The sequence below is a fragment of the Mixia osmundae genome, assembly GCF_000708205.1.
Source record: "Mixia osmundae IAM 14324 unplaced genomic scaffold scaffold_4, whole genome shotgun sequence".
Lineage (NCBI taxonomy): Eukaryota > Fungi > Basidiomycota > Mixiomycetes > Mixiales > Mixiaceae > Mixia > Mixia osmundae.
Genome location: NW_014575560.1, coordinates 1,084,390 through 1,111,193, shown reverse-complemented (window position 1 = coordinate 1,111,193; position 26,804 = coordinate 1,084,390). Strand labels below are relative to the sequence as shown.

The 26,804-nt window shown below is 56.1% G+C and overlaps 15 protein-coding genes across 15 annotated transcripts; 6 read left to right on the top strand and 9 right to left on the bottom strand.

Moving 5' to 3' along the window:
- On the top strand, nucleotides 1–401 carry L969DRAFT_87012 (uncharacterized protein; the record flags this gene model as incomplete). Its single annotated transcript, XM_014713446.1, has 2 exons — nucleotides 1–306; nucleotides 356–401. A coding segment is annotated over one exon (154 nt), but the record flags the coding sequence as incomplete, so codon positions are not given.
- A 177-nt stretch (nucleotides 402–578) lies between these two features.
- Nucleotides 579–3,424, bottom strand: L969DRAFT_23563 (uncharacterized protein; the record flags this gene model as incomplete). The annotated part of the gene is made up of 3 exons (XM_014712916.1): nucleotides 579–817; nucleotides 876–975; nucleotides 1,061–3,424. 3 exons carry the CDS (start codon nucleotides 3,422–3,424, stop codon nucleotides 762–764), a joined length of 2,520 nt encoding a protein of 839 aa, XP_014568402.1. The 3' UTR covers nucleotides 579–761.
- L969DRAFT_73939 (uncharacterized protein) lies at nucleotides 3,400–4,546 on the top strand. Its single transcript, XM_014713445.1, has 4 exons — nucleotides 3,400–3,710; nucleotides 3,760–3,986; nucleotides 4,041–4,213; nucleotides 4,278–4,546. Exons 1-4 carry the CDS (start codon nucleotides 3,508–3,510, stop codon nucleotides 4,386–4,388), a joined length of 714 nt encoding a protein of 237 aa, XP_014568931.1. The 5' UTR covers nucleotides 3,400–3,507; the 3' UTR covers nucleotides 4,389–4,546.
- Nucleotides 4,457–5,999, bottom strand: L969DRAFT_94166 (uncharacterized protein; the record flags this gene model as incomplete). Its single annotated transcript, XM_014713444.1, has 8 exons — nucleotides 4,457–4,464; nucleotides 4,514–5,238; nucleotides 5,290–5,381; nucleotides 5,439–5,533; nucleotides 5,588–5,664; nucleotides 5,726–5,796; nucleotides 5,856–5,929; nucleotides 5,981–5,999. 8 exons carry the CDS (start codon nucleotides 5,997–5,999, stop codon nucleotides 4,457–4,459), a joined length of 1,161 nt encoding a protein of 386 aa, XP_014568930.1.
- A 138-nt stretch (nucleotides 6,000–6,137) lies between these two features.
- L969DRAFT_48362 (uncharacterized protein) lies at nucleotides 6,138–7,278 on the bottom strand (the record flags this gene model as incomplete). Its single annotated transcript, XM_014713443.1, has 3 exons — nucleotides 6,138–6,943; nucleotides 7,006–7,057; nucleotides 7,126–7,278. 3 exons carry the CDS (start codon nucleotides 7,276–7,278, stop codon nucleotides 6,138–6,140), a joined length of 1,011 nt encoding a protein of 336 aa, XP_014568929.1.
- A 34-nt stretch (nucleotides 7,279–7,312) lies between these two features.
- Nucleotides 7,313–8,813, bottom strand: L969DRAFT_421912 (uncharacterized protein). The gene is made up of 2 exons (XM_014713442.1): nucleotides 8,217–8,813; nucleotides 7,313–8,162 (listed from the first exon to the last, which is right to left on the bottom strand). The coding sequence occupies exons 1-2, from the start codon at nucleotides 8,502–8,504 to the stop codon at nucleotides 7,383–7,385; spliced, it is 1,068 nt and encodes a 355-aa protein (XP_014568928.1). The 5' UTR covers nucleotides 8,505–8,813; the 3' UTR covers nucleotides 7,313–7,382.
- Nucleotides 8,814–8,889: 76 nt separating this feature from the next.
- On the top strand, nucleotides 8,890–9,734 carry L969DRAFT_87006 (uncharacterized protein). Its single transcript, XM_014713441.1, has 3 exons — nucleotides 8,890–9,154; nucleotides 9,213–9,260; nucleotides 9,318–9,734. Exons 1-3 carry the CDS (start codon nucleotides 9,148–9,150, stop codon nucleotides 9,611–9,613), a joined length of 351 nt encoding a protein of 116 aa, XP_014568927.1. The 5' UTR covers nucleotides 8,890–9,147; the 3' UTR covers nucleotides 9,614–9,734.
- A 59-nt stretch (nucleotides 9,735–9,793) lies between these two features.
- On the bottom strand, nucleotides 9,794–12,078 carry L969DRAFT_48031 (uncharacterized protein; the record flags this gene model as incomplete). The annotated part of the gene is made up of 8 exons (XM_014713440.1): nucleotides 9,794–10,607; nucleotides 10,652–10,800; nucleotides 10,847–10,931; nucleotides 10,985–11,316; nucleotides 11,369–11,517; nucleotides 11,568–11,640; nucleotides 11,689–11,831; nucleotides 11,895–12,078. 8 exons carry the CDS (start codon nucleotides 12,076–12,078, stop codon nucleotides 9,794–9,796), a joined length of 1,929 nt encoding a protein of 642 aa, XP_014568926.1.
- Nucleotides 12,079–12,259: 181 nt separating this feature from the next.
- Nucleotides 12,260–15,335, top strand: L969DRAFT_17015 (uncharacterized protein; the record flags this gene model as incomplete). Its single annotated transcript, XM_014712896.1, has 4 exons — nucleotides 12,260–14,815; nucleotides 14,863–14,917; nucleotides 14,964–15,056; nucleotides 15,103–15,335. The coding sequence occupies 4 exons, from the start codon at nucleotides 12,260–12,262 to the stop codon at nucleotides 15,333–15,335; spliced, it is 2,937 nt and encodes a 978-aa protein (XP_014568382.1).
- Nucleotides 15,336–15,390: 55 nt separating this feature from the next.
- Nucleotides 15,391–18,695, bottom strand: L969DRAFT_103039 (uncharacterized protein; the record flags this gene model as incomplete). The annotated part of the gene is made up of 3 exons (XM_014713439.1): nucleotides 18,550–18,695; nucleotides 15,854–18,497; nucleotides 15,391–15,799 (listed from the first exon to the last, which is right to left on the bottom strand). The coding sequence occupies exons 1-3, from the start codon at nucleotides 18,656–18,658 to the stop codon at nucleotides 15,391–15,393; spliced, it is 3,162 nt and encodes a 1,053-aa protein (XP_014568925.1). The 5' UTR covers nucleotides 18,659–18,695.
- Nucleotides 18,696–18,894: 199 nt separating this feature from the next.
- L969DRAFT_47295 (uncharacterized protein) lies at nucleotides 18,895–21,516 on the bottom strand (the record flags this gene model as incomplete). Its single annotated transcript, XM_014713438.1, has 5 exons — nucleotides 18,895–18,961; nucleotides 19,013–19,469; nucleotides 19,520–21,263; nucleotides 21,316–21,369; nucleotides 21,424–21,516. The coding sequence occupies 5 exons, from the start codon at nucleotides 21,514–21,516 to the stop codon at nucleotides 18,895–18,897; spliced, it is 2,415 nt and encodes an 804-aa protein (XP_014568924.1).
- Nucleotides 21,517–21,634: 118 nt separating this feature from the next.
- L969DRAFT_86999 (uncharacterized protein) lies at nucleotides 21,635–22,724 on the top strand. The gene is made up of 4 exons (XM_014713437.1): nucleotides 21,635–21,906; nucleotides 21,960–22,067; nucleotides 22,123–22,222; nucleotides 22,280–22,724. Exons 1-4 carry the CDS (start codon nucleotides 21,730–21,732, stop codon nucleotides 22,648–22,650), a joined length of 756 nt encoding a protein of 251 aa, XP_014568923.1. The 5' UTR covers nucleotides 21,635–21,729; the 3' UTR covers nucleotides 22,651–22,724.
- L969DRAFT_73923 (uncharacterized protein) lies at nucleotides 22,663–23,243 on the bottom strand. The gene is made up of 4 exons (XM_014713436.1): nucleotides 23,189–23,243; nucleotides 23,040–23,139; nucleotides 22,934–22,990; nucleotides 22,663–22,884 (listed from the first exon to the last, which is right to left on the bottom strand). Exons 1-4 carry the CDS (start codon nucleotides 23,191–23,193, stop codon nucleotides 22,732–22,734), a joined length of 315 nt encoding a protein of 104 aa, XP_014568922.1. The 5' UTR covers nucleotides 23,194–23,243; the 3' UTR covers nucleotides 22,663–22,731.
- L969DRAFT_98858 (uncharacterized protein) lies at nucleotides 23,202–24,509 on the top strand. The gene is made up of 7 exons (XM_014713435.1): nucleotides 23,202–23,486; nucleotides 23,542–23,666; nucleotides 23,714–23,915; nucleotides 23,967–23,980; nucleotides 24,035–24,200; nucleotides 24,255–24,354; nucleotides 24,410–24,509. Exons 1-7 carry the CDS (start codon nucleotides 23,259–23,261, stop codon nucleotides 24,463–24,465), a joined length of 891 nt encoding a protein of 296 aa, XP_014568921.1. The 5' UTR covers nucleotides 23,202–23,258; the 3' UTR covers nucleotides 24,466–24,509.
- Nucleotides 24,510–24,826: 317 nt separating this feature from the next.
- Nucleotides 24,827–25,368, bottom strand: L969DRAFT_86994 (uncharacterized protein). Its single transcript, XM_014713434.1, has 2 exons — nucleotides 24,922–25,368; nucleotides 24,827–24,872 (listed from the first exon to the last, which is right to left on the bottom strand). The coding sequence occupies exon 1, from the start codon at nucleotides 25,344–25,346 to the stop codon at nucleotides 25,074–25,076; it is 273 nt and encodes a 90-aa protein (XP_014568920.1). The 5' UTR covers nucleotides 25,347–25,368; the 3' UTR covers nucleotides 24,827–24,872; nucleotides 24,922–25,073.
- Between the last annotated feature and the right edge of the window lie 1,436 nt (nucleotides 25,369–26,804).

The following is a 26,804-nucleotide window of genomic DNA, read 5'->3' as shown; positions in this document are numbered from 1 at the left end:
GTGCTCGCCTGCACTCGGATTCGGTCTCGGCTTTGGCGCTGCAGTGTCTGCCAATGTCGCTGCTGGCGCGGGCGTGATCGCCACACCTCTTGGCGCAGGGGCTGGCGCTGGCGTCAATGCCGGCGTTGCTGTATCTGCCGGTCTTGGCTTGTAGGTGCTATGTGCCACTGCATTGGACGCCAAAGCTGACATTGCACGCAGCGATACATTCCATCAGTGCTACACGAGCTGCTGCAATGGGCAGCCGACTGCCACGCCCAAGCCGGTCGCAGCACCACAGCCAGAGCCTTGTTACGACTAGGATCTGTCATTGAATGAGCATGCATTGTAGCTCAGATTTACCTCGAGCTAGCCTGAATTGAAGCCCAAGTGCGAGGGGATGATCGGCAGCAAAGTTTTGTCCGCAGCGCGTGCAGAGTATATATACTGCCATTCTTTAATCTTCGCTTTCATACTTACCTTGACCTATGAGCGCATTTCACGAGAATGTTCTGATTGGGCTGGGCTTTCGGCATTGCACCGTGAACTTCATGACGAACCGTTAGCCTTTCTCAGTGACGGCCTTCGGGTCGGCACGGGTCGCAATACTTCCTACGTGCGGGCATGACTTTCGGGTCGTCCCGCAAAACCTCTTGCTCCGTCCATGCTTGCTACTGCTTTCAGCTTACTTATACGAAGCATCGTCACATGGTGGTTGGACTTTTTGCGTCGCTCTATAGCAAGTCAGAGGCGATGCATCGCACACTCATCCACACAACGTGTCATGCGCAAAATTCTCGCATCAGTTGCATAAACTCGCTGGGCTTTTCAGAGTGGACTGTCATGCGTCTGAATGTCAGGCTCATGTCCTCGCAAATTGAGAGCGAGATACGCACCCCAATGTCCAGCGCCCGTGACAGTCTCGAGTTGCATCTCGGGGAAGTACTCGCGTGCTACCGCGATGCTCTTGCGGTTAAGGTACTTGCTGAGCTCGCCCTGTCGTCAAGCCATTGTAAGCAAGTGGTGCGGCGGCGCACGCTTATGAGCCAGGTTGCCAATCTCAATCTCTTGAAGCCTCAACGTCTCGCAACATGCTGAGCGACTCTTCCGTCTCTGCAAACGTTGGCATAGCTGCGCGGCCGAGCCAGTCCTGTAGCCAAGACGAGAGTGCTGAGATCAGGGCCGGCGTTCTGACAGATCTAGCAAATGCGCTAATAGCAATGACGAGGCTTGGCCTGCTTGGCTTGACGCCCAATTGGCGCATCCAGGCCAGGATGAGAGGGATCTCCGCCGCGGATTCGGTGTATGCGTACAGCCGGATGAGCTCTCCGAATGCTTCCTCGGAGATCAGGTCCGCTTGTGCCTCTGACACGCTCTCGAGGCTAATTGAGCGCCCTTCAGGCTCTGCTAGCGTTGGCAAAGCTCGCAGAAGCGAAGAAACGTCGCGGTACTTGTCCATCTGACGTGCAACGGCCGGATAGGCATTCACGAGAACGTGCCAGTAAAGCTCCATTGCGTACTGCCAGGGCTGTCTACCTTGCCATTCGACCAGTCGGCGAGACAGAACAGCCTTGCGAGCGGCTTCGAGCAAGACTGCATAAGAGCTAGCGGAGCGCTCCCCTTCCTCGCCAGCGTGCACTTGCCAGAGCTCATAGACCTCGTCAAAGCGCTGGGCATACGTGAGCTCACGCGTGAGTTTCAGCAGCTCACGAGAGCTGAAGTGGCTGTGTTGATGTGCCTTCTCGATACGCGGGTGATGTATAAACCGCAGAAATTCGATGTCACCGTCGCCATCTGTTACCGAGACGCTTTGAGCAAAGTAGCAGATGATCTTCAGCGCGAGAGCTGTCCTGCCGAGCCGTATGAGCGCAGTGGCGTACATCCGGACATGCTGCGAATTGATGTCGACTGTGAGATCAGGCAAGAGCAATTCGTGCCAGGCATTGAGAATTTGCGCCGGGTCATTGCGATAGAGAAAGCCTTCGAGAAGGACTTCATACACATAAGGCGATAAGACCTGGGTCTGCAGGCCCTTTGCCGTCTCGACAGAGACCAGACGATGGCGTATCTGCCCAAGTCGTCTTTGATCCCGGACATCGCTGAGAAAGGCTAGCACTGTGCCCACTGGAACCTGAGGATCTGACGCTGCTCGTGACAAGACAACGCAGACCAGACTGAGTCGTGTGAAGTTTGCGCTGGGCTGGGCGCGTTGAGGACGAGCAGCATCGGAGAGGGCTCGCTTGGCTCTCGAGTCCTCGCGCGCCGCATTGTACTGATCGAGCGCGTCTTGACCGGACATGTGCTGGAGCCGGTAAGCCAGGCTAGCAAAGGTAACGTCTTGCAAGCACCAGCGCCATAGTCGGATCCGTCTGCCGCGTCTTGGCCCTGCCACAGGTCTCGGGCCGGACCAGATGGCATCTTTCACGACCGTGTGATGACGGGACGCTTCCTCTAGCCAATGCTGAGTCCTTGCGCCGTCATGATCCGGGGCAGCGTTTGCAGCCCAGGCCATAGCGAGACAGATTCCCATGTTAAGGCGCAAGCGGTGAGAGTCCAGCAATTCGACCAGCCGCGCGGCATCTTCGTACTCTAGCAGGTCGGAACGGTAGAGCAGGACAGAAAATGTCCGCAGACGCGATTGATCCTCAGTGAGTGACTTGGCAGCTGTGGCACACAGTAGCGAGTATGCAGGTGCATTCGCCGGGCATGCAACGACGGCGACGGATGAGAGAGCAGAGGCCAGTGCGGTCCAAGTCGATCTTCGGGCCCTGAGTCGTGTCGTTCGCGCGTCATTCGACTGACACAGCCAAGCGATGATGCGAAAAGTCAAATTGTCGCGTCTCTGCCTGCCGAGTGCTGCCACCGTCGCTTTGAGCCACGCAAGAGCTCGATCGTCATCAACAGCAGCCGACGCGAGAGCGTTACGCAGAGTATCGTAGAGCAGATCGCCGTCGCGCGTGGTGCGACACTTGTGAGCCAGTACGTTCACAAGCACCGAAGGTATGCGCGCCAAACAGGTAGGGTCGAGGGCATCGCTGCAGCTGTCCAAGTCGGACGTCTCAAGCAGTGCAGTCAGCCAGTTTGTATCGTCATGCTGCGTGGTGGCCAGTGAGGCTAAGTGGGATGCTATCGCTGTCGGCAAAGCGTCGCGAAACAGCGGTGGCTCGTCCAGGCGAGCATAGCCTAAAGCCTGCAGACAGTCTGCGCACGTCGTCGTTTGCAGCGCTCTGAGCTCGGTCAAGGACTCTTCGGAGGGAGGCTCAGCGAAGGGCAGCCTTGCGCTCGGTAGAGAGGTCTCTGCACGCTGTGGCACACAGAGGCTGAACTGTCTTGGCGGCGCTACGACCGCTCGCCTGGATGGCTGAGACCGTCCGTAGCAGATGGCCAAAGAGCTCTGTCGGCGAAGGACAGCCAGGCCAGCCAGCGCCTTGCGATGTGAGCTCATGCACTTGTCATGTCGTCGTCGGTCTGCAGAGAGGAACGCGGCAAAGGGCTGCTAGCGCTAGCTCGGTCGCTGTCTCCTCAGGGATGCCTATCGAGAGCATAGCCAGTCTGGGGACGAGCATCACTGCAGAGGAGTATGCAGACCTCACGAGAACGACGCCGAGCGACTTTGCGAGCCTGCCACCGGTAAGACACTGGCAAGGGCAAGCCTTGATCTGCTTTGTGCCCTCTTTGCCGAGTTTTGCAAGCGCAGGCTGGTCACAAGGCGTGCTCTCCGTCACAGAACAGTCCGTGATGTGTCGTGTGAGCCTGGAAAGAGCTCACGAGACGAGGCAGTGCCTTGCTGTTCCTGTCAGAAAGCTCGACGGGCGTCAGGCTCACTTATCCCGTCATCTCGCTCCATGCCATCTCGCCCAAGTGTACCATACCGCTGCCTGACTCAGCACAAGAGAGCGAGAGGCCATGCATCTACTGTCAGATCGACGAAAGTGAGGGCAGAGACGAAGAAGAAGAAGACTCTGAGCAAAGGGAGCTTTACATCTTGCCACAAGATGCCAGCCAGAGTGAGTCATACCGCCGTCTTCTCTGCTTTCTCAGCCTGATGATCGGGCGCGTAGCCGAGGCAATCTTCGCTGCACTATCGCAGTGTGCTTCATTACATCCTGCGCCCTCAGAACAGCAAACGCCCTCTTTACCGTTCCATCTCGACAATGACGCGCATCTCAACGGCGACCGCCCAGAGTGGTCAGGCCCGATACAAGACGACGCTGAGCTCACACAGGCCGGCAGAGTGCGTTCAGACTTTTCTTCCGACACGAGATACCGTCCTTACTAGCATCTTGCGCACCATGAAGACGCAGATGAACAGACTGGAGGCACTCGTGGACTGGTCGAGCCTCAACGGTGATGCGCATCACGTAGAACGCGACAATCCAGATGCTGTCGAGGATGCGCCAGAGCGGTAATCGCCATGCATGCATTGCTCTGTCACATTGCATCTGGCATCCGTACCGAGCACTCTGCTGCGAATCGCTCATTCGACTGTATGGAGACCATCAGCCACATTGAACAAGCTTTGCATCGTACGCACTGGTGTGATAGCCGGACTGACGGAGCTTGTAACCCTCGAGGCCCTTGATATCGGCAATATCGTGGTAAGCAGACGAGCGATAGCGGCGGAAGTAGACGATCGACAGGTCTGCCAATTGATCAGGCGTCATGCCCAGATAGTCCCAGCTGAGCGTGCCGGCTGCATTGTCCTTGTCGTCTAAGAAGCGTCGCGTGATCTCGTCCGGCGACAGCGTCGGCCACCAGACGTTCTCCCAGACTCGTGTCATCAGTGACATGGCCCACTTGGGCAGGTTCGCTCCCTGCAGCTTGGTGTACGTTCTCGACTCGGCGAGTGCGATCAGTTGTTCGTAGGTGTACTCCTGAGGTCCCGGCAGAGAGAAGGTCTGGCCTGCCGTTGACTCGGCATCGAGCATGATGGCCATGGCTTCTGCGACATCGAGAACATGAACCGGCTTGATGACCGTCTGCTGGTCATTGATCCGGAAGATGAAGGGGTATACAGCAAGGGTGTTCAGCAGTCGGTCTTCGTGTCCGTACATCCAGCCGGGTCGGACGATTGTCGCAGAGGGGAACGCGTTCTTGACAGCCTCCTCGCCTTCGGCCTTGCATCTCAGCACGGCAGAGGGCGAGTCCGGATCGGCATTGAGATGGGATACGTGGATCAAACGTGATACGCCGGCAAGCTGAGCAATGCTCGCGATCCTGCGCGCGCCGTCGATGTGGACCTCATGAAATTTGAAGTTCCTGGGTTTTGCGTCATCGGTCAGACGTCCCGGCTGGCGGAAGGACACTCACTTTGTCTCGTAGTCCCTTCCGACGAGGTTATAGACGACATCAGAATGTCTGACTGCCTCCTCAATCTGCGAATCGTTGCGGATGTCCCACTCCTGGCGCGGCGTGCTGATCAGTCTGGCCGGCGAGCAGGCAGTGAGAAGGGGACGTACCATGGGCACGATCTGACCGAGGTCACCCATCACCTTGAGATGGCGCTTCTCGTCCTCATCGCGATAGGGGATGATGACTTGAGTGCCTTTCTTAGCTGTTGCCTCGCTTGGTGAGCATGTGTGCTAATCGTGAGCACACCCAGACTCGCCTAGCTTGTGCACAAGGTACCTCCCCAGGAAACCAGTACAGCCAAAGACGGTGGCTACATGTCCCGTGAAGGAGTGCCTGCGACCAAACCAGTGACCCTCAGCCGAATGAAAGAGTCCAACGCTGGCCATCAACTTGCCGCCCGCCTGGTCCCGAACGCAAGATGGGTCTTCCATCCTTTTGCTTGATGGTCAGATCGTGTTGATAGCGCTGCGGGCACCGCAACACCAGCTCAGCACCGATGCTGGCTGCGTGGCACAATCGCTTGCCTTTCCTAGTCTGAGGACGGGTGTAGCCTTTTGTCGTGCCGAGCAAGCCGGGACGCTGGAGAGCAGCGCCAGTCCTGCGAGTGCCGTGTCAGACTAGCCATGGCTGGGTGATTCGACGGCCCTACCCAGCCTGTGTGAGCTCATCTGGCCGGCGCTTGGAGACCGGCTCAGTAGAACGCGCGCGCTTTTGGAGTTGAGTCGGCACTGTTGACTCAATGTGATGCACTTTGGGAGGCTGCATTGGTCATGAATCTACAATCTCGTCTCATGGCGATGATACGACTAGTAGCCAGCCATGCCATGGATGCCAGTGGCATCGCGGATCTTCGCAATCTCGGATGGCGTGAGCCATTCCTTCGAGGCAGAGAACCATTGCTCAAAGACCATGCGAGCAGACTCGCCATCGCCCTTGAACCTTCCTTCGAGAAAGGTATAGGTCTCTGACCAGAGCTCGGGTGAGGCGACCTCTGCTAGGAAAGCAGTCGATCGATTCTTCGGCTGCGAGTGAGGCGAGTAGGACAGCATGGGCTCGGGGGCCAGGATCGTCGACGGGCTCGCGTATCCACCCGAGCTCGCTGACAAGGCGATGTCAGGTGGAGGCGCAGACAGTGTGAGCGAAGGCGTGGAGACGTGCGTTCGTCGGCCTGATCGCGTTGGCGTCATTGGCGCAGCAGAGAGCGATGACGAGGGCGTGTGTGTTCTTGAAGTTGCAGGCTTGAGTTCGGACGATGGCTTGCTCGTCTCCTTGTCGGTGTCGAGCTTGGGCAGACTGGCAGGAACGGCAGACGAGGCACCGGCGGCGATGGCCGTCGCGGCAGTCGTGTCGGTTGCTGAGCTCATACTGGCAGAAGCAGCAGGCGTCTTGATCATCAGATGGATCGTCGCTCCCGTCTCGATCGTGTATTCTTTGAGTAGCTTGTTGTCAGCAAGTGCTTTCCCTTTGAGCAGCAGACGCTGGTTGTCCGCCGAGGGTGCGTTAGCTTGAGCTGCGAGCTGCGCTTTGAGCTCTGCGACGGTCTCTGTCGGTTTGGCCTCTACGGTGAAGCTGAGCGATGGCTTGAGCGACTTGATCGTCAGCGAGAGTGTGCCTGACAATGCCACATCCCAAAGTAAGCCTATCGAAGTCTGTTGCTCTGCTCGACAAAGCTACCTGATGTGCTGGCACTAGATCTGATAGGCTCCGGCGGCGGACAGAGAGGGATCTGAATCGCCAAGCACAGCATCAGCAAGCGTTGCCGGACTGAGATTGGCCACCGCTCGAGTGACTTACGTCGACGATGGGAGCTCGTTTGGCACGTTGCGCTACTGGCAGTGCATAGGTCCCTGGATATTTCACCTTCTGTGTACCGAGCGCAGCTAGATGTCGCTTCGCAAAGTCAGTCTCCTCCTGCTGCCTGCTCCCGGACAGGAGTTGTTCGGCCATTTCGTTCGGGCGCAGCTGCGACGCGCTCGCTGGACGACCACGCGACTAGGTCACTCACGATGAGACACTGGTGCTTCAATGCTCATGTGTACAGAATGTTATGCTCAGATGTACTCGTATGAGCCTGTACCTGCAGTGCTCGTCGTGCTGTCGTGATTTGCGATGGTGCGTGATGTTGTTCGGCGATGCTGCTGAGCGATTTCATACGTGACTTTCTTCGTTCGTGTTGGGCTCGTGCTGCTGTAGCTTGTGCGTGTAAGATGCGAATAGGGTCCAGCCCAGTCTGGCTCGACCTCTGACGAGGGTGAGCTGATGCTTGCGGTCGAGCAGCTCGACAGTGCAGGTGTAGAGATGATGCTCGAATTGCTCGAGCGTGTCCTGCTCATCGAGAGAGACACGACAGAGCTCGTTCGTTCGGGTGGCAAGATGTCGCTGTATCGTGAAGGGTAAGCTTGGGGCGCAGGCAGATCGGTCCTGATGGCAAGCTCGGCCCGGGCGGCCACAGCAGGCCGGGAGCCGTGCGAGCGCCTTTCTTGCGTAATGCTCGCCTGAGTGGCCATATACTGAGCCAGGGCATCGATTGCATCAGTCTCTTCGCGTGCCAGCGCGAGTGCTCGATCGGCAGAAGTGAGCGATTCTTTGCGTTGGTGAATTTGAGGCGGTCGTCGCGATCTGCTCGATGGAGACTGCCGTGACGCGATGGTCGTCTTCGTCCCGATTTCCGGCGAAGCTGCGAGTGCCGTCTGGGCCAGTGCTGACGCACTTGCGTGGGATCGCAAGGATGGTCGTTGACGCGTGGCTTGAGCGCGCGACAGGCTGCGCACCGGCAGAGCCGCCGTCATGGGCTCAGAGACGTTGCGCTTCATACTGGTAGATTCCAGTGCCTATACAGCTGACAGTCAGACTCAACAGGAAGCCAAAGACATGGCATAGCGTACTGCTAGACATTCTACCGGCTCGTCGTCGTCAAACACGGCCAGACCGCGGCAGCCGAATTCCTCCTCGTCGCTGTCTTCCTCGTCGTTCGCGCTGGACAGCTTCTTCTTGAGCTTGTCGAATAGACCATGCCTCGAGCGTGAGCTCGACGCGCTGGCTGTCGCGCAGCTAGAGCCGCTCGGAGCACTACTTGTGCTGGATGAGCTGCCCTGAGACGAATAGCTGTAGCTCGAGCCTTTGTGAAGTCGTAGTGGTGGTCTTGAAGACGATGCCTGTTGTGCTGCCATCATTGCCCGTGCCGTCAAAGCAGATAGTCAGTGTCGGAGCGTTCTCAAGATCGCAAAGGGGCCCGCGAGTGTGCCGTGCAAGCTGTCGAGTTGCCTTATTTCGAGGGTGAGCACGTCCGCAATACGAATGCAGTGATCTTAGCAGGCTATAGCATGCGCTATGTGCCTGGCGAGGTGCGCGCGGGTGTGGCTCGCGAGCGTGCCTTTCAACTTCCTTCGATCACAGAAATCGTCGCGTCTTCGCGTCCTCTTGCGTCATAAGCGCGTAGCAAAGGCGTTCTTTGGGCCCTGGACGGCGTCACACGATCTGAAGTGATTGACGCTGATGTCCGAAGATCTGATCATGATGAGGGCCATGTATATGCGGCGACAGACTGCTGTCGCTCTCTTCAGAGCCTGGTCATTTACGCCTTGCTCTTGCTCCACCCGTTGACGCTTGACATAATGCGCTGAGCTTGGCCATCCTCTTCTGCCGTGCAAGCTTTCGTGATCGATCATGGCCTGGCGCTCATGTAGCGCCGCATCTTCTTACATTGGGAGGCCGCTCGCAGGTGGCGACTCTATCTTACAAAGATTCTTTTACCCCGCACTCCAGGCTTGTCGTGCCTGAGACAAGCGACGTCTAGCACAGCGATACCTGGGTAAAATGATTGGTCAGTCGCAGAATAGCATCAACGGACTTCTACCTTCATGTGCTGATCGTCCGAGTAGGCTTCCTCGCTCGCAACCCAGTCCTTTCGCCTCTCTTTGTCGCCGTCGGTGAGCACCGCCTCGCGACCGGAAGCGTGACTGGTGCTGATCGGGCTCTGCGCACAGGTGGAGGTGTCGTCGGAGCACTCGGATTTGGTGCATACTATGTCGCCAAGTCGCCCGACGTAGTCGTGAACAAGCGCATCAAGGACCCTTGGAATGATATCCTCCCAGGCCACAACACCAAGCTTTGGTCCCACAACAAGGATTGGTGGCAATCTAGAGCTTCGCTGCCCGATCCACGCAGCATGTTCGTCGGCGAGGAACGTCAGACGCGATCGGCGAGTGGTCGCCTTCGCGCCAAGGCCGCGGAGCTCAAGGCTGCTCGCACTCATGACAAGGAAGAGACATTCTCGCACTAGGGAGACATCATACACGGGCTATCCGCGCTATATGACTGGTTGTAGGCTTGTTGGTTCTGTCGAGCGATACTGCTGTAAGCCCTCAAACTGACGATTACATTGTATCTGCGTCCGATGTTGCGAGTGGTTGCAAATTGAGACAACATTGAACGCAGGATTCTTGCGAGACAGTCTATTTGCTTACGGAGACTCCCTCTTGACGGTCCACCACGTCGAGAAGAGCGCGCCAAGTCCGCGTCGATAGAGCATAAAGGAAGCTGCTGTGATCCCACCTACCAGTGCGGAGACTGACAGAATCATGCTCAATCGAGACGCGCTTCTGTCGTAGCCACCAGGTATCGAAGACAGGGGATGGATGGCCGTATTGACGATCTGTTGAAAGACTTCGGCCGCTTGCCCATATTTGAAGCTGACCGCCACGGGCACACGCAGGCTCAGACGGCGACAATAGACGTCTGGCTGTACCTCATGCCTTTGCTGGGCCAGATCGAGATCAGACTTGGTGGCGACAAAGATGCTGGGTATGTGGTCCAGTCGGTATTGCTGCCGCAGATTACTGACATACGAGAACGAATTCGTGTCGCTAGAGTCATACACAAAGACGAGGACGTCTGCCAGGTTGAGTTTCTTCGAGCTTCTCAGTATCTCACTTTCGTAATTGGAGCCAAATTCCTGCAGAACGAGATACCTCTCGGCTCCTCTGCTCTCGACAGAATTGACGACAGTAGCAACTTTTCGGGTGGGGTTGTGTTGTCTCGTAAAGGGCTTATTGACGAGAGCGGAGAGCAGTGACGTCTTGCCAGAGCCGGCAGCACCGAGCACATATGCAAGAAAGACGCTGCGTGAGACAGTGCCTTTACGTAGTTCTGGCTTGCGCGGCTTAGTAATATGTAAAGCCGACGTGATGGGAATCGATGCTTCTTCAGACGAATTAGAGTAGCCAAGATAAGCCAGGTATTGTAGCGTGATCTTAGGCTCAAGCAAAGTCGTCATGCTGCACATGGTGAGCGCCTTCTGGTAAAGTCCGAGCGAGCGTACCTCCATTGAGCGAGCCAGCCCTGTAGGGTGACAGCACCTGCTGTACTTGTGACCGTCGTCAAGGGGAAGCCCTGCCTTGTCCAGGGATTGCCCGGCGAGGTGCTGAAGAGCGAATCTAGCTCTTCTGGCCGCAGCGCGCCATCTTGATCCTGGCTGGAGTCTCAGCAAGGCTGGGTGGACAGCAGAGCGACGTACCCGGTCAAAGGCCTCGAAGATATCGGTGAAGAATGCGTAGCCTCGCGGACTGAGTTCGACGGAGCAGTCGGCAGGCACGTCAAACCTGAACAGCGTCAGCGCAGTTCGCGAGCGAGCGAGCAAGATGTTGGCGCATACCTTGGCGAGAGGAATTGCTCAGTGAGCGTGACATCATCGCCGTAGCCGAATTTGCGGAGGACGGTCCAGGTCGTCTCTAATCTTCCCTTTTGTATGAAGCTTGTATGTAAGTATAAGAAGCCTTCGACGGTGATGCCGTCCTGCTGAATGAAATCGGGATTGTGCGATCTGACGATCTCCTTGATGCCGTCTAGCTCACGCTGCTGCAGCGCAATGTTGAAGCAACGACGCTGAAATTCATTGAGCTCCTGATTGCTCAAGATGCCATCTTTGTTCGTGTCGCAGAGGGCAAAAATCCGCTTGAGCGCGGCAATACACGCCGGTTTGAGGAGCTGCGAGCATGCATCAGCTGATGGTCCCATCAGGCTGCGCAATCAGACTGACGTGATCACGCGAGTCGTACAGCGGAGCGGTCGGATTGAGCACTGCTTTCTGCGCAAAGTAGAAGACTTCCGAGACGTTCAGGGGCAACCGTGCTGATGCTTCGACTGCGGTCTCGACTTCTTTGTATTCCGTCATGATCGGCATGATTTCTTTGAGCGAGTCAGTCGTGGTGCATGTCCGCTTGCTACGACTGGCGCACCTTCTTCCAGACCTTGGTTGGTCACTTCGCCACCGCGGAGGTCTATCTTGTTTCCGACGAGGATGACGGGCACCTGACGAGCGTGTCAGCCAATAAGTCTCTGCGACGCGTGAGAGCGTACATTGACGCCGAGCTGGCGAATGAGAGGCAGCCATCTGAGCGAGACCATCTCAAACGTTCCGGGATCATCGACAGAGTAGACGATGGCGACGACATGAGCTTTTCTGATCTCATTGTGCAGATGCTGGCTATCCTCCGTGCGAGCTGCAGAGCGAACCATTCGTTCAGTCTTTCCGCGCTTGTGATCAAGAGTCAGGCTCGGCTGACGTGATGTGTCCACGATGGAAGTCGTGGCATTGGCGTCCGGCGTGACGTCCGGCGGTATCGTGACTTCCGGCAGCAGTGAATGAGCAGGCAGCTGAACAAAAGTCTCCTTGAGCAAAGAGGTGATGAGTGTCGATTTGCCGACGCCCTGCTCGCCGACGAGGACGATGCGTATATCTCTTGTCATGCCGCTGATCACACGTCCAGTCGGGGCACCCTGTCAGTCGAGCCGATCATCGTAGGAACGCCTTGCCGACGTGCTCACGCTGACGGCAGAGTGACGCGCGTGTTTGGCTGTAGGCACGGCGGCGGCGGCGGCGAAGGCGAAGGCGAAGGCTCTGGAGGCTGCAGGCGCGGGCTGGCCGGGTATGCAACTGTACGTCCTGCAGGAGCACGGCAGGAGGGCTCTCTGCCTCGTCGACAGCACGCATGCGCTTCTCTTCCGTCAGCCGCCAAAGGGCACCAGCAAAGCCAGCGTCTCCCTCGCATTCCAGCCTGTCTCTGAAGTCTCGCTCGCCAGAGCTCAGCGGTTGAGCGTCATCCAAGGATGTCTCGGCCTCATACACCTCAACCACGAGACTTTCCTTGTCGCTGTCACACGCTCAGCTACACTGGGAAACATCGGCCCGTCCGAGTCGGTGGACAAGATCCTCGCTGTCTCATGCTTCTGCCTCACGTCTGCTGTCTACGACGCCACTTTCATGGGTGCGGCGGGCTATGAGGCTCCCGAGACAGACGACGAGAGCTTGTCGCTGGATTATGCGGGCGCTGCCGTGACGCCCGAGCGCGAAGAGGATCCCACGACGGGACTGAGACGCATACTCAGCAACGGCAGCTTCTACACCTCGCCCAATTTTGATCTCTCGAGCAGACTGCAGAAGAGATCGCACGAAGCCAGCGTAAAGGGTAAGGCACGCGCGTCCGGGCCGGTCTACGATGAGAGATTTCTCTGGAATAGCTTTCTGGCTGACTCGCTGCTCGCTTTCCGTGACAGCCTCTCGCTCGCCGAGCAAGCCCAGTTTGATGCTGCCCGCTTTGTGTTGCTTGCTATTCAGGGATATGTGGGTATCTCGCAAGTTGTGCTCGCAAATCAGAAGACGACGCTTGCTTTGATATCGCGATTAGGCTCTAAGCGAGCAGGCACTCGCTACAACGCTCGTGGCATCGACGATGATGGCTATGTCGCCAACTTTGTCGAATCGGAGACCTTGCTGCGGTCAGGCGAGACGACGTATAGCTTCGTTCAAGTCAGAGGATCTGTGCCTCTTTTCTGGGAGCAGCAAGCCTTGCAGCTTCAGAACATTGGCGCCGGCCAATCGGTACAGATAACGCGACCCGCAGCATCATCTCAGCCGGCCTTCGAACGGCACTTTGACGATCTCTTACATGAGTATCATAGCATCCAAGCCGTCAATCTCATGTCTGCTCGAGGCGGCCACGAAACAATGCTCTCGCGCGCCTACTCGGAGCATCTAGCGAGGGCAAAAGCCAGACCAGGATTCGGTGACGTCCGACAGATAGGCCTGACAGAGTATGACTTTCATAATCGCGTCAAGCTGGACGGTATCGAGTATCAACGCACTGCTCTATCCCGTGAGCCTGGTGTCGCCGGCAATCTCGATCGCTTCGGCTTCACGCTCGAAGATGCAGGCGGGACGAGCAGTCATCTGACATCTGAGCAAAGCGGAACATTCCGAACCAATTGCTTAGATTGTCTCGATCGCACAAACGTAGTAGAAGACATTCTCTCGCGGCTCATGCTCGAGCATTACTTGAGCAATGCTTTTCCGGGTGCACCGTCCGAGAATCTGTGGAATGTCCATCGCACCTTGTGGGCCGAGAATGGCGATGCCCTATCGAAGCTATACGCCGGCACCGGCGCCATCAATACGTCCTTTACTCGGTCTGGCAAGAAGACGCTTTCTGGCCTGCTGTCAGACGCAACAAAGAGCGTCAGCAGGCTCTACATTGGCAACTTTGTCGATAAAGGTAAGCAACAATCCATCGACAGCTTACTGGGTAATCTCGATGGACAAGAGCAAGTGATCGTGTTCAATCCTGCGCGAGATCAGGTCAATGCGCAAATGAATGCGAGACGAGCCGAGTATTCATCTTCAGTACCCATCACGATCGCAGCTTGCACATGGAATCTCAACGGACGTCCGCCCAGCACAGAGGACCTGCTGCCTTGGCTCATGCCCGGCGGCGTAGAGCCAGACGTAATCGCGGTCGGGTTTCAAGAGATCGTCCAGCTATCACCTCAGCAGATCATGGCAACAGATCCCAGCAAATTGCACAGATGGGAGAAGCATATCCTAACCATGCTTACTCAGAGGTCGGACAAGACGACCAAATACGAGCTAGTCCGGTCAGAGCAACTCGTCGGCGCCGCCCTGCTGCTCATCGTCAAAACAACGCTTGTCGGCGAGCTCACGCGAGTTGAAGCGAGCACTCATAAGACGGGGCTCAAAGGTCTTGCTGGCAACAAAGGTGCAGTTGCTATCCGCTTCGAGCTCAAAGACAGCTCGTTCTGCTTCGTGACCGCTCACTTTGCGGCTGGCAGCAATAATGTCGACGAGCGCAATCAGGATTACTGGACCATCACAAACGAGCTGACCTTCACCCGAGGCAAGCGTATCTCCAGCCACGACAACATTGTCTTCAGTGGCGACTTCAATTACCGCGTCAGTTTGCCATTCGAGCAAGCGCGTCAACTATGCGATGCTGGCGATTTGACAGCCTTGCTGGACGCAGATCAGCTCAGAGAAGCTACACGTGCCCGCCGAATATTCCCCGGCTTCGTCGAGGCGCCCATTGCGTTTCTGCCAACGTACAAATACGATGTCGGCACGGATCGCTACGATACCAGCGAGAAGCAGCGTGTCCCTTCTTGGACTGATCGCGTGCTTGTTTGTGGGTCCGATGTAAGCGTTTGAAAGCGCCACTGTGGTAGGCTGATCGCGAGATACAGCTTGATGTCAACGTCTATGCTCGCACGGAACTGCTGACTTCGGATCATCGGCCAGGTCAGTATCGTTTAAGACACCGTCACGGAGCTAACTCGTGGCACAGTACATGCTCTCCTGCGTGGCAAGGTTCGCGTCATAGATGCGGCGAGGAAGCAGACGCTGTACGACACGCTCATCGTATCAGTCTCAACTGCTTGTAAGGTCATTCGTATCTTTGTATGCTTCGCTGAATGTAGCGACAGTACCGCGACCCAGTACAGAGGAACAGCAGTGGTGGAGCCCGGGCGCGGTATCGGCCCAGGAGTGCGCGACCTTGCTGCAGAAACCCATGGCCAAGCCACCAATACCTGTCAAGCGACTTTTGCCATCATCGACACTGCCCACGCCCGTTAGACGCAAGCCTCCGCCGAGCGAAGTGACGAACTCTCAGCGTGCAGCGCCTGCTCTACCACCGCGGCCAGAGAACACGATATAGCACGCCCGATCATTCTGGTGGCGTTAACAACAGTCCGCTGCTCACGACCAAGACTTCAAGTCACCTTGCTTGACGCCGACGTGGCATCGAGCCGGTCGCAATCCGGGAACGCTTCATTGCCCTCGTCCGGCTGTGCTAGGCTACCATCGCCGCTATAAGGCAGCTCGTGCCTTGGTGAGCATGGGCCTGGACAGTCTGGTTCAGACTCAGGGCTCTCAAGCTCTTCGCGAGTGAAGCTGAAGCGTGTTTTGGGCTTCTTCTTATAAGGACCTCTGGGGCCTACCAGTGCATGATTTGGGATCTCATGCGTCCTGAGAGCTGTCTTCAACAGACTTGCTTCACGGTCTTTGAAGGAACGCAATAGATTGCCAAGTTCGTCGAGAAAGCGTGGCCGGTGAAGTTCAGCCCGAGGACTGTCGATCGACAAGTCTGTAGCGATTGACCTTAGCGATCTATAGACAGCGCTATGACGATCGTATGGCTTAGCCCAGGAACATCTGCGTGTGTGGCCAACTAACCTATGGGCAGTGTGCAGGTCCTGGACGAGGGTTATCCAGCGACGTCGGAAGCGACTTTGTGCTGCCGTGCGGAGCACTCTTTCATAGTAGAGAATTCGTTCGCTGGTCTCGTCTCTCAGGAGCTGGACACCGTCCGGTCCGAGCCGCGGCGAGTCGTGTAAATGGCGATGCGCGTCTCGAAATTGGATGAGCTCTGCGATCTTTAGCTTGATCTGCTCATACGTCTCTGCGGGCGCGAACGGGACGGGCAGGGCAACTTTCTCTGCTGATGTGAGGCGCGATACGAGCGCTGAAGTGAAGTACACTCTCTGTACGGGTACTGCGTCGTAGTCCGGCACGAGGTGACCGTAGCGAGGCGCCAATAGATTTGTATCGCTGACGTTTAGCAAATCGCTGAAGTTTGATGAAGTCAAAGTCGTGCGGCGTCTAGGCTGCTGACGCGTTGCCACAGCGGCCGTTGTATTGAGCATCTTCGCGGTAGCACTGCGCATGCGGATGGGAGCTATCGGCTTCGGCGGCTCTAGAGACTCCAGAGTGGCCGATGACCAGCTATACCACCGCCGCGTCCTTGCGCCGATCTCAAACATTTCCCATGGCAGCGGCACGCCGGCGTGTAGATATGCCATGATCTCCGGAGTCGAATGATTGAATATCAGATGCTGCAGCAAGATGCGTAGGCACGGCGCGTCGATCGGCTGAGTCTTCAGCATGGTCGCTGCCGTGCTGGGTAGATCGATGTTCTGATATCTGGCATCGGCAACGCCGGTGATGTTTGCATAGTCTGGCGGTCGTGTGTAGCCGCTAGCGAGGCGCTTCAGGCTAATCGGGGCAGACTGCAAACGCTTGGCGAAGAATTGTAGCAAAGCTGCATAAGCCTCTAAATTGTGAGCTTCTGCACCCGGACAGAATCGGAACATCGCCAGCTCTTCAATCCTTTCTTTCGGGACACGTTGACGAGTAGTGAGTTGCTTGGGGCGCTTGTCGACCGTATCGATGAATGTATCGTAGCTCATCGCTCGCTGATCGGACCAAAAGAGAGCGAAGATGCCACAGAATTGCGTCACGCGCACAACCCGATCGTCCTCGTTGACGTGCCAAGCCTCTAGCTTATCGATGTCAAGCTCGTATAGCGATACGATCCATGCTGCAAGCTCACGCGTGTGCTCATACGCATCGAGCAAATAGCGCAGCGTAGCACCCTTGTGCGGATAGCCGATCAGCAGCGCCACTGAGTACTCGACGATCCGCATGACGTCTTCCGGCATGCGCATAGCAGCGTAGGCGAGCAGCCTATCCGGCAAGATCGTCATTGATGAACAGATTGCCATGATGATCGCTTCGGCCGTTGGCCTGAAAGAGCGCTGATCGAAGCTATCTGCCACTTCGTCCAAAGTCTTCATTAGGCGCGGTCCATTGTAGGTGCCTAGACGTTCAAGGCTAGAGCGTTCGCGCGTGACGAGATGGCCGCCTACGCCGCCGAGCAGCTCCGTAGGCACACGAGGCATAAGACTGATCATATGTCGGGTTTCTGCTGCAGACGTGACGGAGCTTGCAAACGCGCGAGCGATGATCTCGCCCGCACCCCGTCTCGGCAATGTCGGAAAGTCAGCCCATAGAAATTGTAAGCTGCTTGCATTTGCCGCGTCGATTTCTAGTGCCGGCAAACAGCTGAGGGCGATGTCCTCAAGGCTGAAGGGCAGCAAGCCTTCGACATTGACGAGTAGCAAGGCTTCATACAGTACAGGACGGTGCAAGAAGCCTGAGATGAAGAGGGTCTCCACTTGGCGCTCAGTGATAATGAAGCCTGTCTCTTCTTTGATATGAAATATGAGGACATCCGCTAGTTCGCGGGCTGTCTTGATTGTCTCTGCTGCAGCCGGACGAGCGTGTTTGAAGCTGAGAATGAGCCTCTCCATGGCAGTCTGACAGTCTCTCGCTGTGTAGCCGAACTTGTTGTTGATAGCGAAGCGTGCCACCTTGGGCCGTCGTACCATCTGGTCGAGCAGTGGACGCCAGCTAGCGTCCCCAGCAGAAATTGGGACAAAATTGTACCTTTCAAAGAGATTATCAATCACATTCCAGAGACGCTCGAGTTCCGCCTCGACTTCTGCTGCAAGGCCGGCATTGACCGGTGCCTGCTCGCGGTGGATGACGGCAGCCATTGCGAGTGTGAACAGCTCGCCATCCGTCAATCTTGTGTCCTGAGCAGTCGCGAGCTGTCCCAGAACGCCGAGACCTTCGAGCACAGATTGTGGCGTGTAGAGCTCCCCAAAGGTCTGCTGGCAAAGTGTGATGAGATGCGAAAAGAAGGCAAGATCAAAAAAGCTCGTCGGTATGGCGGCGTCCCAGTGCAATGTGCCTCGTCGTGGCTGTCCTGAATAGGTCTTGACAAAGACTTGGCATAGGTAGCGGCTGAGCACAGCGCCAGAGCGCATCATGTGATCGAACAGGGCAGGTGTGACGAGTGCGGGCCGCCGGAGTGCATACAACAAGGCTGCAGCTGGCCCATGTCTGGTGATAAACCAGCGTGCTCGTGGGTAGTCATCCTCTGCGAGTGCGTGGAAAGATCTGCACGTTCGAGAAAAGGCCCAAGGATCTTGCACATGAGAGAAGATGAGGATCTTGAGTTCGTTCGACAGTGTGTCTGGCCAGCTTTTGTCTGAGCATCTCAAGGGGGCCTGATCTCCAAGACTGACCGAATGGTCTGTAAAGGGGCTTCTCTGGGGCGGCACCGGTGCTCCTCGTCCTCTGCGATGATCGAGCAGAGAAGAGGGCCGGGTCCAGCACGCCAGCCAGCTCAGCCATGGCGGCTTGACGCCGAGATTGTAGCAAGGAACTCAACAGTGACGCGACAGTGTGCGTGACGCTCTCAGAAAAATCGTGGAATTGTTCGGCGCGCGCGCGACATTCCGTTCAGGACAGCAACTTAAGCTACCGAGGGTAACCAAGACCGGCGGTGACAGCAACGCCACATGATCTCTAAGGGGCGCGTGCCCCGGCGAAGGTCACGAGCTGCAGCGCTGATGCTACAACATGTTGCTCTATATGCGCTGGGCATTGCGAAGTGTCGTGAAGCCTACCATGCTCAATATGAGCACAAAAGCGAAGCTAATGGGCCAGAGTCAGCACGAAGTCGCGGATTACGTAGACGCCACGCACAGCAAGGTAGCAAGCCGAGCTTTCCAGAACGAGCGGTGCGCACGCGCTTGTCGGTCTTCGTCCCAGAGACTGTCAGCGACAGACTGATAGCTTGCCATGGGCGATGTAGAGTTGGTGTAAACTAGCAAGTGATCCGATTCGGTTGCTTGCGTGTCGATGATGATCGAGGTTCGTTTATTGGGCCTGACAAGAAGTAGCGGCATCGGCGGTCGTCGCAGGACAGTCTTAATGCTTCCATCGACATCTTCTACATTCAGGTCAGGCTGGTTGCTCAGCGAGCCACTCGAGATGGCTTCGGCAGGCGAGACGACCAAGCACGGCAGTGGTAGCGGCAGCTCTGGCGCAGAAGTCGACGATATCATGCTGAGGCTTGCGTTCGCAACATTCGACAATGCCGGATGCGATGCTGTGCACGGACTCATACTGGATCCGAAAGCGTTCACTTTCTCGCCAGAGGCTGCCAGCAGCCAGGGATGCGCCCCACAACGTCTGACCATCTAGCGAGACGCCCAACTTCCTCGTCCGCGACCGTCGAGATGCCCGTATGAGCCTGAGACTTGGCTTCCTGCTTGAATCTCTCCAGCCGTGACTCGCTATCTGCCCAGAAAAGCGTCCCGTCTGAGCCGCCCGGGCCCATCTGTACGTGCGCAAATCCATTGCTGCGTTCAAAGTACCATTTATTGACGGGGTTGTCTCGACGAGATCGCCAGACGAGATCCCGTCCGATACCGCGTCCCTCAAGACCTCCGTTGTTGTTGAGGGCGTCGAGCAGACCTAGACCGAACGACTCGTCTCGTAAGGCTCCCCAAAGGAAGTCGACAGTACCGTCGCCTTGCAGAGAGGGCAAGACGGCAAATTTATCAAGATACGAGATAGGTGTTAAGTCAGCGTCAGCATCGCCAGGAGCACCTTCCAGAGTGACTATCGCAGCAGCTTGATAATCGCCAGCGAGAATCGTAAAGTCCATACAAGTCTTCAATCGGTCAAAGTAAGGCTTTCGCACGAGCGTCTTGCCGAACGATTGGTCGAGCAGCTCGGCAAGTTTATCCTGATCCAATTGGTCAAATGCACGGACGACGCGAATTGGCAGACCGCGTTTGATGATCGTGGGAGTGTGCTCCACGCGGTCAGGTAGCAAGTCAAGCTTAAGTGAGGGCGAGAAAGAGGGCCGGTTCGTCACGAGATTCGCAATCAGTGACTTGGGCGAGCGATGCGACACAACGACGGCCGAGCTCTCTCGAGGAAGCAGATATAGACAGTCCTTGATGAGCGTCAGGTTGTCGAGCGAAGATGGATGACTGTCCTGCCAGACAAAAGTGTCCTTGATGAAATCGTATTCTGACTCGAGATTGATTGAGAGATGCGGATTGCCAGCACGAGCAGGCGAGGGAATGCCACCCTCTCGATTGATGATCATCATCCTCAGCGGTGTCAAGTCGACCTGAGCAGGCTTGGGGGCAAGGGCATCGTCTGGATGTGATGGCGATTGCGGCTTGACCATTCGAGAATCTTCGACAAGTGCACGCGTGAGGGCAAGTATGGCTGCGTTGCTCTGCACGACTACAGCCGCTACAGTAGCATCGAGCGCAATGGGCGGGATGACAGGGATCTCGCCATGTTTGAGCGCAGACCGAATGGCAGTCAAGCTACCGACGCCAAGATGGTCTTGGGATTGCGTATTTATCGTGAATACATCGTCGATCAGCGGACGAGCGCCAGCGCCCGCAGTCTCGAGCTTATCGACCAATTCGAGCGTCTCGGCGATGATGGTCTGTCTGAGCAGATCGGGCTTGTCTGCTAGACCTGCCCAGTCTTCGTTGTCGAGGGACATGATTGCAACGAGGCCGAGCTTCTTGAGATAGACCATGCCTTCCGCGATACTTGACAGCTGGCGATCTGTAAACGGGCCCTGCACCTTGACAATCGCGGTATGCTGATGCACAGGATTGAGTAACTTGTCGACAAACTGCTCCCTGTCGAGCAGCACTTGACTTGCTTCTGCTGGCGATGTCGTAGCAGCGGACGCTTTGGGCAGGTCCGACAGTATTTGCTCGGTGATGGGCTGCATTGAGCCGCCGAGGGAGGCCCAAGCATTGAGCGAGTCAGGCTTACGCTCCGCTTGCAGAGGCGCATCATTGGCGCTTGCCTTTGTCGGCGGCGATGGAGGCCGTTGACGGGGTGCGAATGCCTTGAGATAGCTCCGGGAATCGCGGGCAGATGGGTGTGCTTCAAGAACAGAGAGGATGAAATCCTGCAGCTCGCTGTGAGTCCTGCAGCGAGACCGCGACGAAGCAGCAGCCTACCCTCTGGGACTCACTCGCCAGTCGACGAGTGGCTGCATCGGAGTGATTCCTTCTCTGTATGGCGGAACTAAGCTCGGATGGCAGCATTGGGAGCACACGAGAGCGTACCTTTGCTCTCTGTGCAAAGCTTGCTGTATTGTGCGAGCAAGTGCAGCGCTGCTCTGCCAGCTTGCCCGATCTACTAGTCAGGCGTAGCGACATGGTCGTGCTAGCTGTCTGATGAGGAACACGTCAGAATCGTCGCCATCGGAGGGAGTCTGTGCTGCTGCTGCTCTTCCGAGCTCGCTCGTGACAAATTGAAATTTCCGCGCTTCGACATGTTCGACAGCTCGAGCGTGATGATCGGTGACAGTGACACGTCGACAGTTGGTTGGTGAGATGATGCCAGGGTAAGCAAGGTGAAGAGTCGGCAAGATGACGAGAAGCATCTCGTCACACCTGTACCGAGGCTCGTTCTACCTGCTCATGCTAGGAACGGGCCTCGTCTTGCTTGGCGGGCTCTATGATATCATGCAACAAGTCACCGACTCCTCGCGTGGCCCGAGCAGAGTCTCTGATTCTGTCATCGCAGCAGGCTCATACCTCTCCGTCGTCAGCCATGCCTATCTGAGCGACATGTGTGGGGGCTGAGTCATGCCACCCAGGGCATACTCGCGATCCTCATCTCGGTCTCACGCATCGTCACTGTCAGGCGCACAAAGGCTTCCATACCCAAGGCATACTTGCCCATCAGAGAAGGCGACGTTTCGAGCGCAAGTTCGACCACGCTACGCTCGCGTTACATGCTGATTCGCATCAATTTTGCAGGCTGTACATCGCCTCGTCGCGACAGAATACACGCGCGTGGCTATCATCGCCACGGTGGGCCAGCCACAACGGCGCACCATCCCCGGCTACGGCACATCCGGTGTGTACATCTTGTTGTGCAGATGTCGCGCGCTGCTGAATTGGCACGCGCGCTCAGACAGTCCCTATCCGCGACTGCACTTCCGTACAGCCATCAAAGAGACTGCCAAAGTGCTCACGCGTCTGATCGAGACACACCTAACCGACAAAGACCTTCAACAGCTTGCGCGGCAGTCTCCTCGGCAGTCCACGCTCGTCAGACTCGCACCTTTCCTTTTCGAGCGGCTTTCGCCCGACATCGAGCCTCTTGTGCCGCCGCAGTATCTACCACTGCTCAAGCTGTACGATAGCCATGTCGACAATGCTCGCTACCGCCGAAAGGAGCCTACTCAGCAAGAATACGAGGACTGTCTGCGCGTGCTCGCGCTCCTCGTCGCTGCTGTGCAGCGTTCTCGGCCAGCGTCAGAGACAGCTGATGTTCGCACGTAATCACCTTGATGTGACTCATTTGTAGCATGTTGATGTTGACTTATGCAAGACTATCATACAACAACGGGGCGCACCTACCACTCACAAAATGACTCTCCAAACGAAGAACAACGCGACGATGGCGATGACGACGTAGAGTAGTGTCTTTGTCTGTGATTGCGTCGCTCCTATCGTTCTACTCAGCTTGTTGACGCTTTGCCCGAGGGACGCCTTGAACGAGTCGAAGGTATTGCTCTACGAGAACCGAGATCAGCTTTGGTCACCGCGCTCGTGCCAAGCTCACAGTGTTGTCCAGCAGCGTGTTTTGCTGCCGAGAGTCATTGTGAATGTCGATCGTAATCTGAAGAGCCAGACTCAGCGTTGGCAGGACGAGCGCTATGATCACCTGCAGCATGAATCCCTCTGATCTTGTTGTGTAGTTCGTCTAGCCGTTCATCGTTCTGCTGCTCCAGATAGTCACCGCTCGCGCCGGCATTCGCAGGCTTATAGCTGTGCAATCGTCAGATCGGCTGATCCAGTCTGCAGTTGCACTGCTCACCTCATCGCCGGACCGAGCGCTGAGCGGCACCTCGAACAAACCGTGTCTGCTCTCTTGGGCTCGAACGCGCATGTCGACGGCAACCCGCCGACTGGCTCTCACCGGGCGCCATGCTCGGCTCTATAGCTCAGCATCACCAGCAGTCGCTCTCAGCTACGAACACCATCCTAAGCCGTCCCGCGAAAGCATAAAGAAGGAGCCGCTCGTTGTGTTGCATGGCCTGTTCGGGTCCAAGCAGAACTGGCGGAGTCTAGGCAAGAGCCTCGCGAAGCAGCTTGAGCGCGATGTGTACTGTCTTGCAAGCTATCTCGCTCCTTGCAGTAGGACTTGGCTCAGGCTGGCGAGGGCTACAGGACCTACGCAATCACGGCGAGTCACCTCACGATGCAGATTGCTCCTATACAGCCTATGCTGGCGATGTGACCTCCTTTCTAGATAGCCAGAACCTTAGCAGTATCTTTCTGGCAGGCCATTCAATGTAACTCTACCTTGCTGCGTCCTCGTAAACGCTCATCCGCCCCATAGGGGTGGCAAAGTGGCAATGACCGTTGCTCTCGCTCCAGAGTCGCAGGATCGCATCAAACGACTCGTTGTCATTGACATGAGCCCCGCGACCGGCAAGATCTCGCCTGAATTTGCACGGTACATCGAAGCCATGCAAGAGATAGAGAGCATTGGAGTTGAGGATAAACACCAAGCCGACCAGATACTGCAAAAGTATGAAGAGGTGCGTTCTTGTTGCCTAACCGCCTACGCTGCTAATCTGCTAGCCTGACAGAGTCTACCCATTAGGTAAGGCTGCGTCTCACGCTCAAGCAAGCCGTCAGATTCTCACCCGATTGTTAGACAATTCCTGTTGACCAATCTGAACCGTCCGACCTCGCGCGACTCCCGGGATCCGCTGCGCTTTCGGATACCTGTCGACGTACTGTCCAAATCCCTGAATGCTATCGGCGAATTTCCTTTCGAGGAAGGAAAAGCGGTCTTTAAGGAACCAGCGCTTTTCGTCAAGGTAGAGAAACCTGTTCCGTGGCCACACCACTTGCTTACAATGGCTTGACGACAGGGCGAGCTCAGCAAGTACCTGAACCGCAAGAGCATCGCGGTAGCACGCGAGTACTTCCCCGAGATGCAACTCGAGACTGTCACGGGCGCTGGACATTGGGGTGCGTATCTCGCTCTTTTGCGAGGACATGAGCCTGACATTCAGACGCATGACAGTCCACTCTGAAAAGCCTAGCGAGTTTATGCAACTGATGCGAGAATTTTGCGCATGACACGTCGTGTGGATGAGTGTGCAATGCATCATCTCTGACTTGCTATAGAGCGACGCAAAAAGTCCGACCACCATGAGAACGATGCTTCGTATAAGTAAGCTGAAAGCAGTAGCAAGCATAGACGGAGCAAGAGGTTTTGCGGGACGACCCGAAAGTCATGCCCGCACGTAGGAAGTATTGCGACCCGTGCCGACCCGAAGGCCGTCACTGAGAAAGGCTAACGGTTCGTCATGAAGTTCACGGTGCAATGCCGAAAGCCCAGCCCAATCAGAACATTCTCGTGAAATGCGCTCATAGGTCAAGGTAAGTATGAAAGCGAAGATNAAAGAATGGCAGNATATATACTCTGCACGCGCTGCGGACAAAACTTTGCTGCCGATCATCCCCTCGCACTTGGGCTTCAATTCAGGCTAGCTCGAGGTAAATCTGAGCTACAATGCATGCTCATTCAATGACAGATCCTAGTCGTAACAAGGCTCTGGCTGTGGTGCTGCGACCGGCTTGGGCGTGGCAGTCGGCTGCCCATTGCAGCAGCTCGTGTAGCACTGATGGAATGTATCGCTGCGTGCAATGTCAGCTTTGGCGTCCAATGCAGTGGCACATAGCACCTACAAGCCAAGACCGGCAGATACAGCAACGCCGGCATTGACGCCAGCGCCAGCCCCTGCGCCAAGAGGTGTGGCGATCACGCCCGCGCCAGCAGCGACATTGGCAGACACTGCAGCGCCAAAGCCGAGACCGAATCCGAGTGCAGGCGAGCACCTTGTGAAGCATTGCTGAGGCTCGCTACTCCATCGCTTGACCATTTCTTGCTCGATAGGCGCGGCAGATGTCATGCTGAAAGCGACCGCAAGTGAAGCGAGAACATAGCCAGTCTTCATCTCGCTAGCGTATATGTGAGGGTTGCTTTGCTTGCGTGTGCACGAACGAAAGTCGAAGTGTCAAACGAGTGTGGTGTGTGCTTTGATGGGTCTTGCGTTATGTTTTGAGTCGAGCAAAGTCAAGGATGAGGAGCAGCATTGTAGCGCAGCTTATGTACTCGCTGCATGTTCCGTGACAGAAGGCCGGGCGAGCCTTGCAGATGGGTGAGAAGCAAACGATGCAAGAAAGATCATGCAATTTCAAAAGAAGGAAGTCCGTGCGGTATGAGCTCGAGGCTCGAGCGACTATGCTGTTGAGCCGCGCGGCGGTTTCAACCGATTGCTATCAAGCCATACAGAGTCGAAAGCATGTGTGCACTATCTGCGATTGAAGCAATGCGTAGCAAAAGGCGATACAGGTTGACGAATAGTCAAGTCATTGTCGTAGGTGAAATACTGACAGCACGCAAGTCCACCTGGAGTANACTTGGAGTAGTGCTCCATAGTTGTCACATTTACTGGATGTCATGAGACGTTCGAACAGCCCTTGATGGCTTATCAAGCTTGCAAGAAGATACAAAGAGTGCCCAGAATTGAAGCGAACATAGTCGATAGTGAATTGCTGTTGTGTTAGAGGCCATTAAACCACCTCGTATCCTTTACGATGTTACCATCAGTTGACGTTGATAACTCCTGGAGGCTAATTCCTGTCGGGAATCCGCGAGGCGCGTCCGCTGGAGAGACTGAGTTGATTGATTCGTCTCATTCCGGCTATGCCTGACATGTCCCGCTAGCCTCACATTCTGTTGGTCTATACAGACAAGCGCATCTCTTTTTGGGTCTCTCGTTGCAGCCGACAGACCTCATTCCCTCTCAGCNGGCAGATTTAGTGAGGTTGCATCGATTTACTCCATCGCCTTACGCGACGATCGATAGTCATACACCTACGGCACGCAACAGCATGCGTCATACGCACAGCTCAGCAGAACGTATAAGGGCACTAATACGGTCACAGGCGAGTGGAATGCGCGGCGACGACTCATATTTGTGTCAGAGTCATGATCCGAGATGTTCGTTCGTAGCGACATGGGCTGGCTTTTCGAAAGATCAAGCGATCGTCTCTGATCTGATCTAGTCTAAAGCGATGGTCTCGCTCCCAGCAAGGCCGGCCTAGCTGATAGAGACACGCGAGGAATTCGATTCGAGGGCGCATCCTTGATGAAGGACGATCGCTTCAGCTCGCATGATCAGTCGACCGACATATGCCACTTGAAACGCAACGAAGCAAGAGCTGCATTTGGATTGCGTTAGCGAGTGCGCAATCGAGTCGGCTTCAAGCTCACCATGTCCCGTGGGGCCACTTAATCCCACCCGGACCAGCTTGAAGTAGACTCGGCGCAGGCGAGCAAGCGTGCCTTATGACGATGTGAATCCGAGGCTCAGCTAGTGACAGTATACCCGCATAGCTTGTGGACTCAG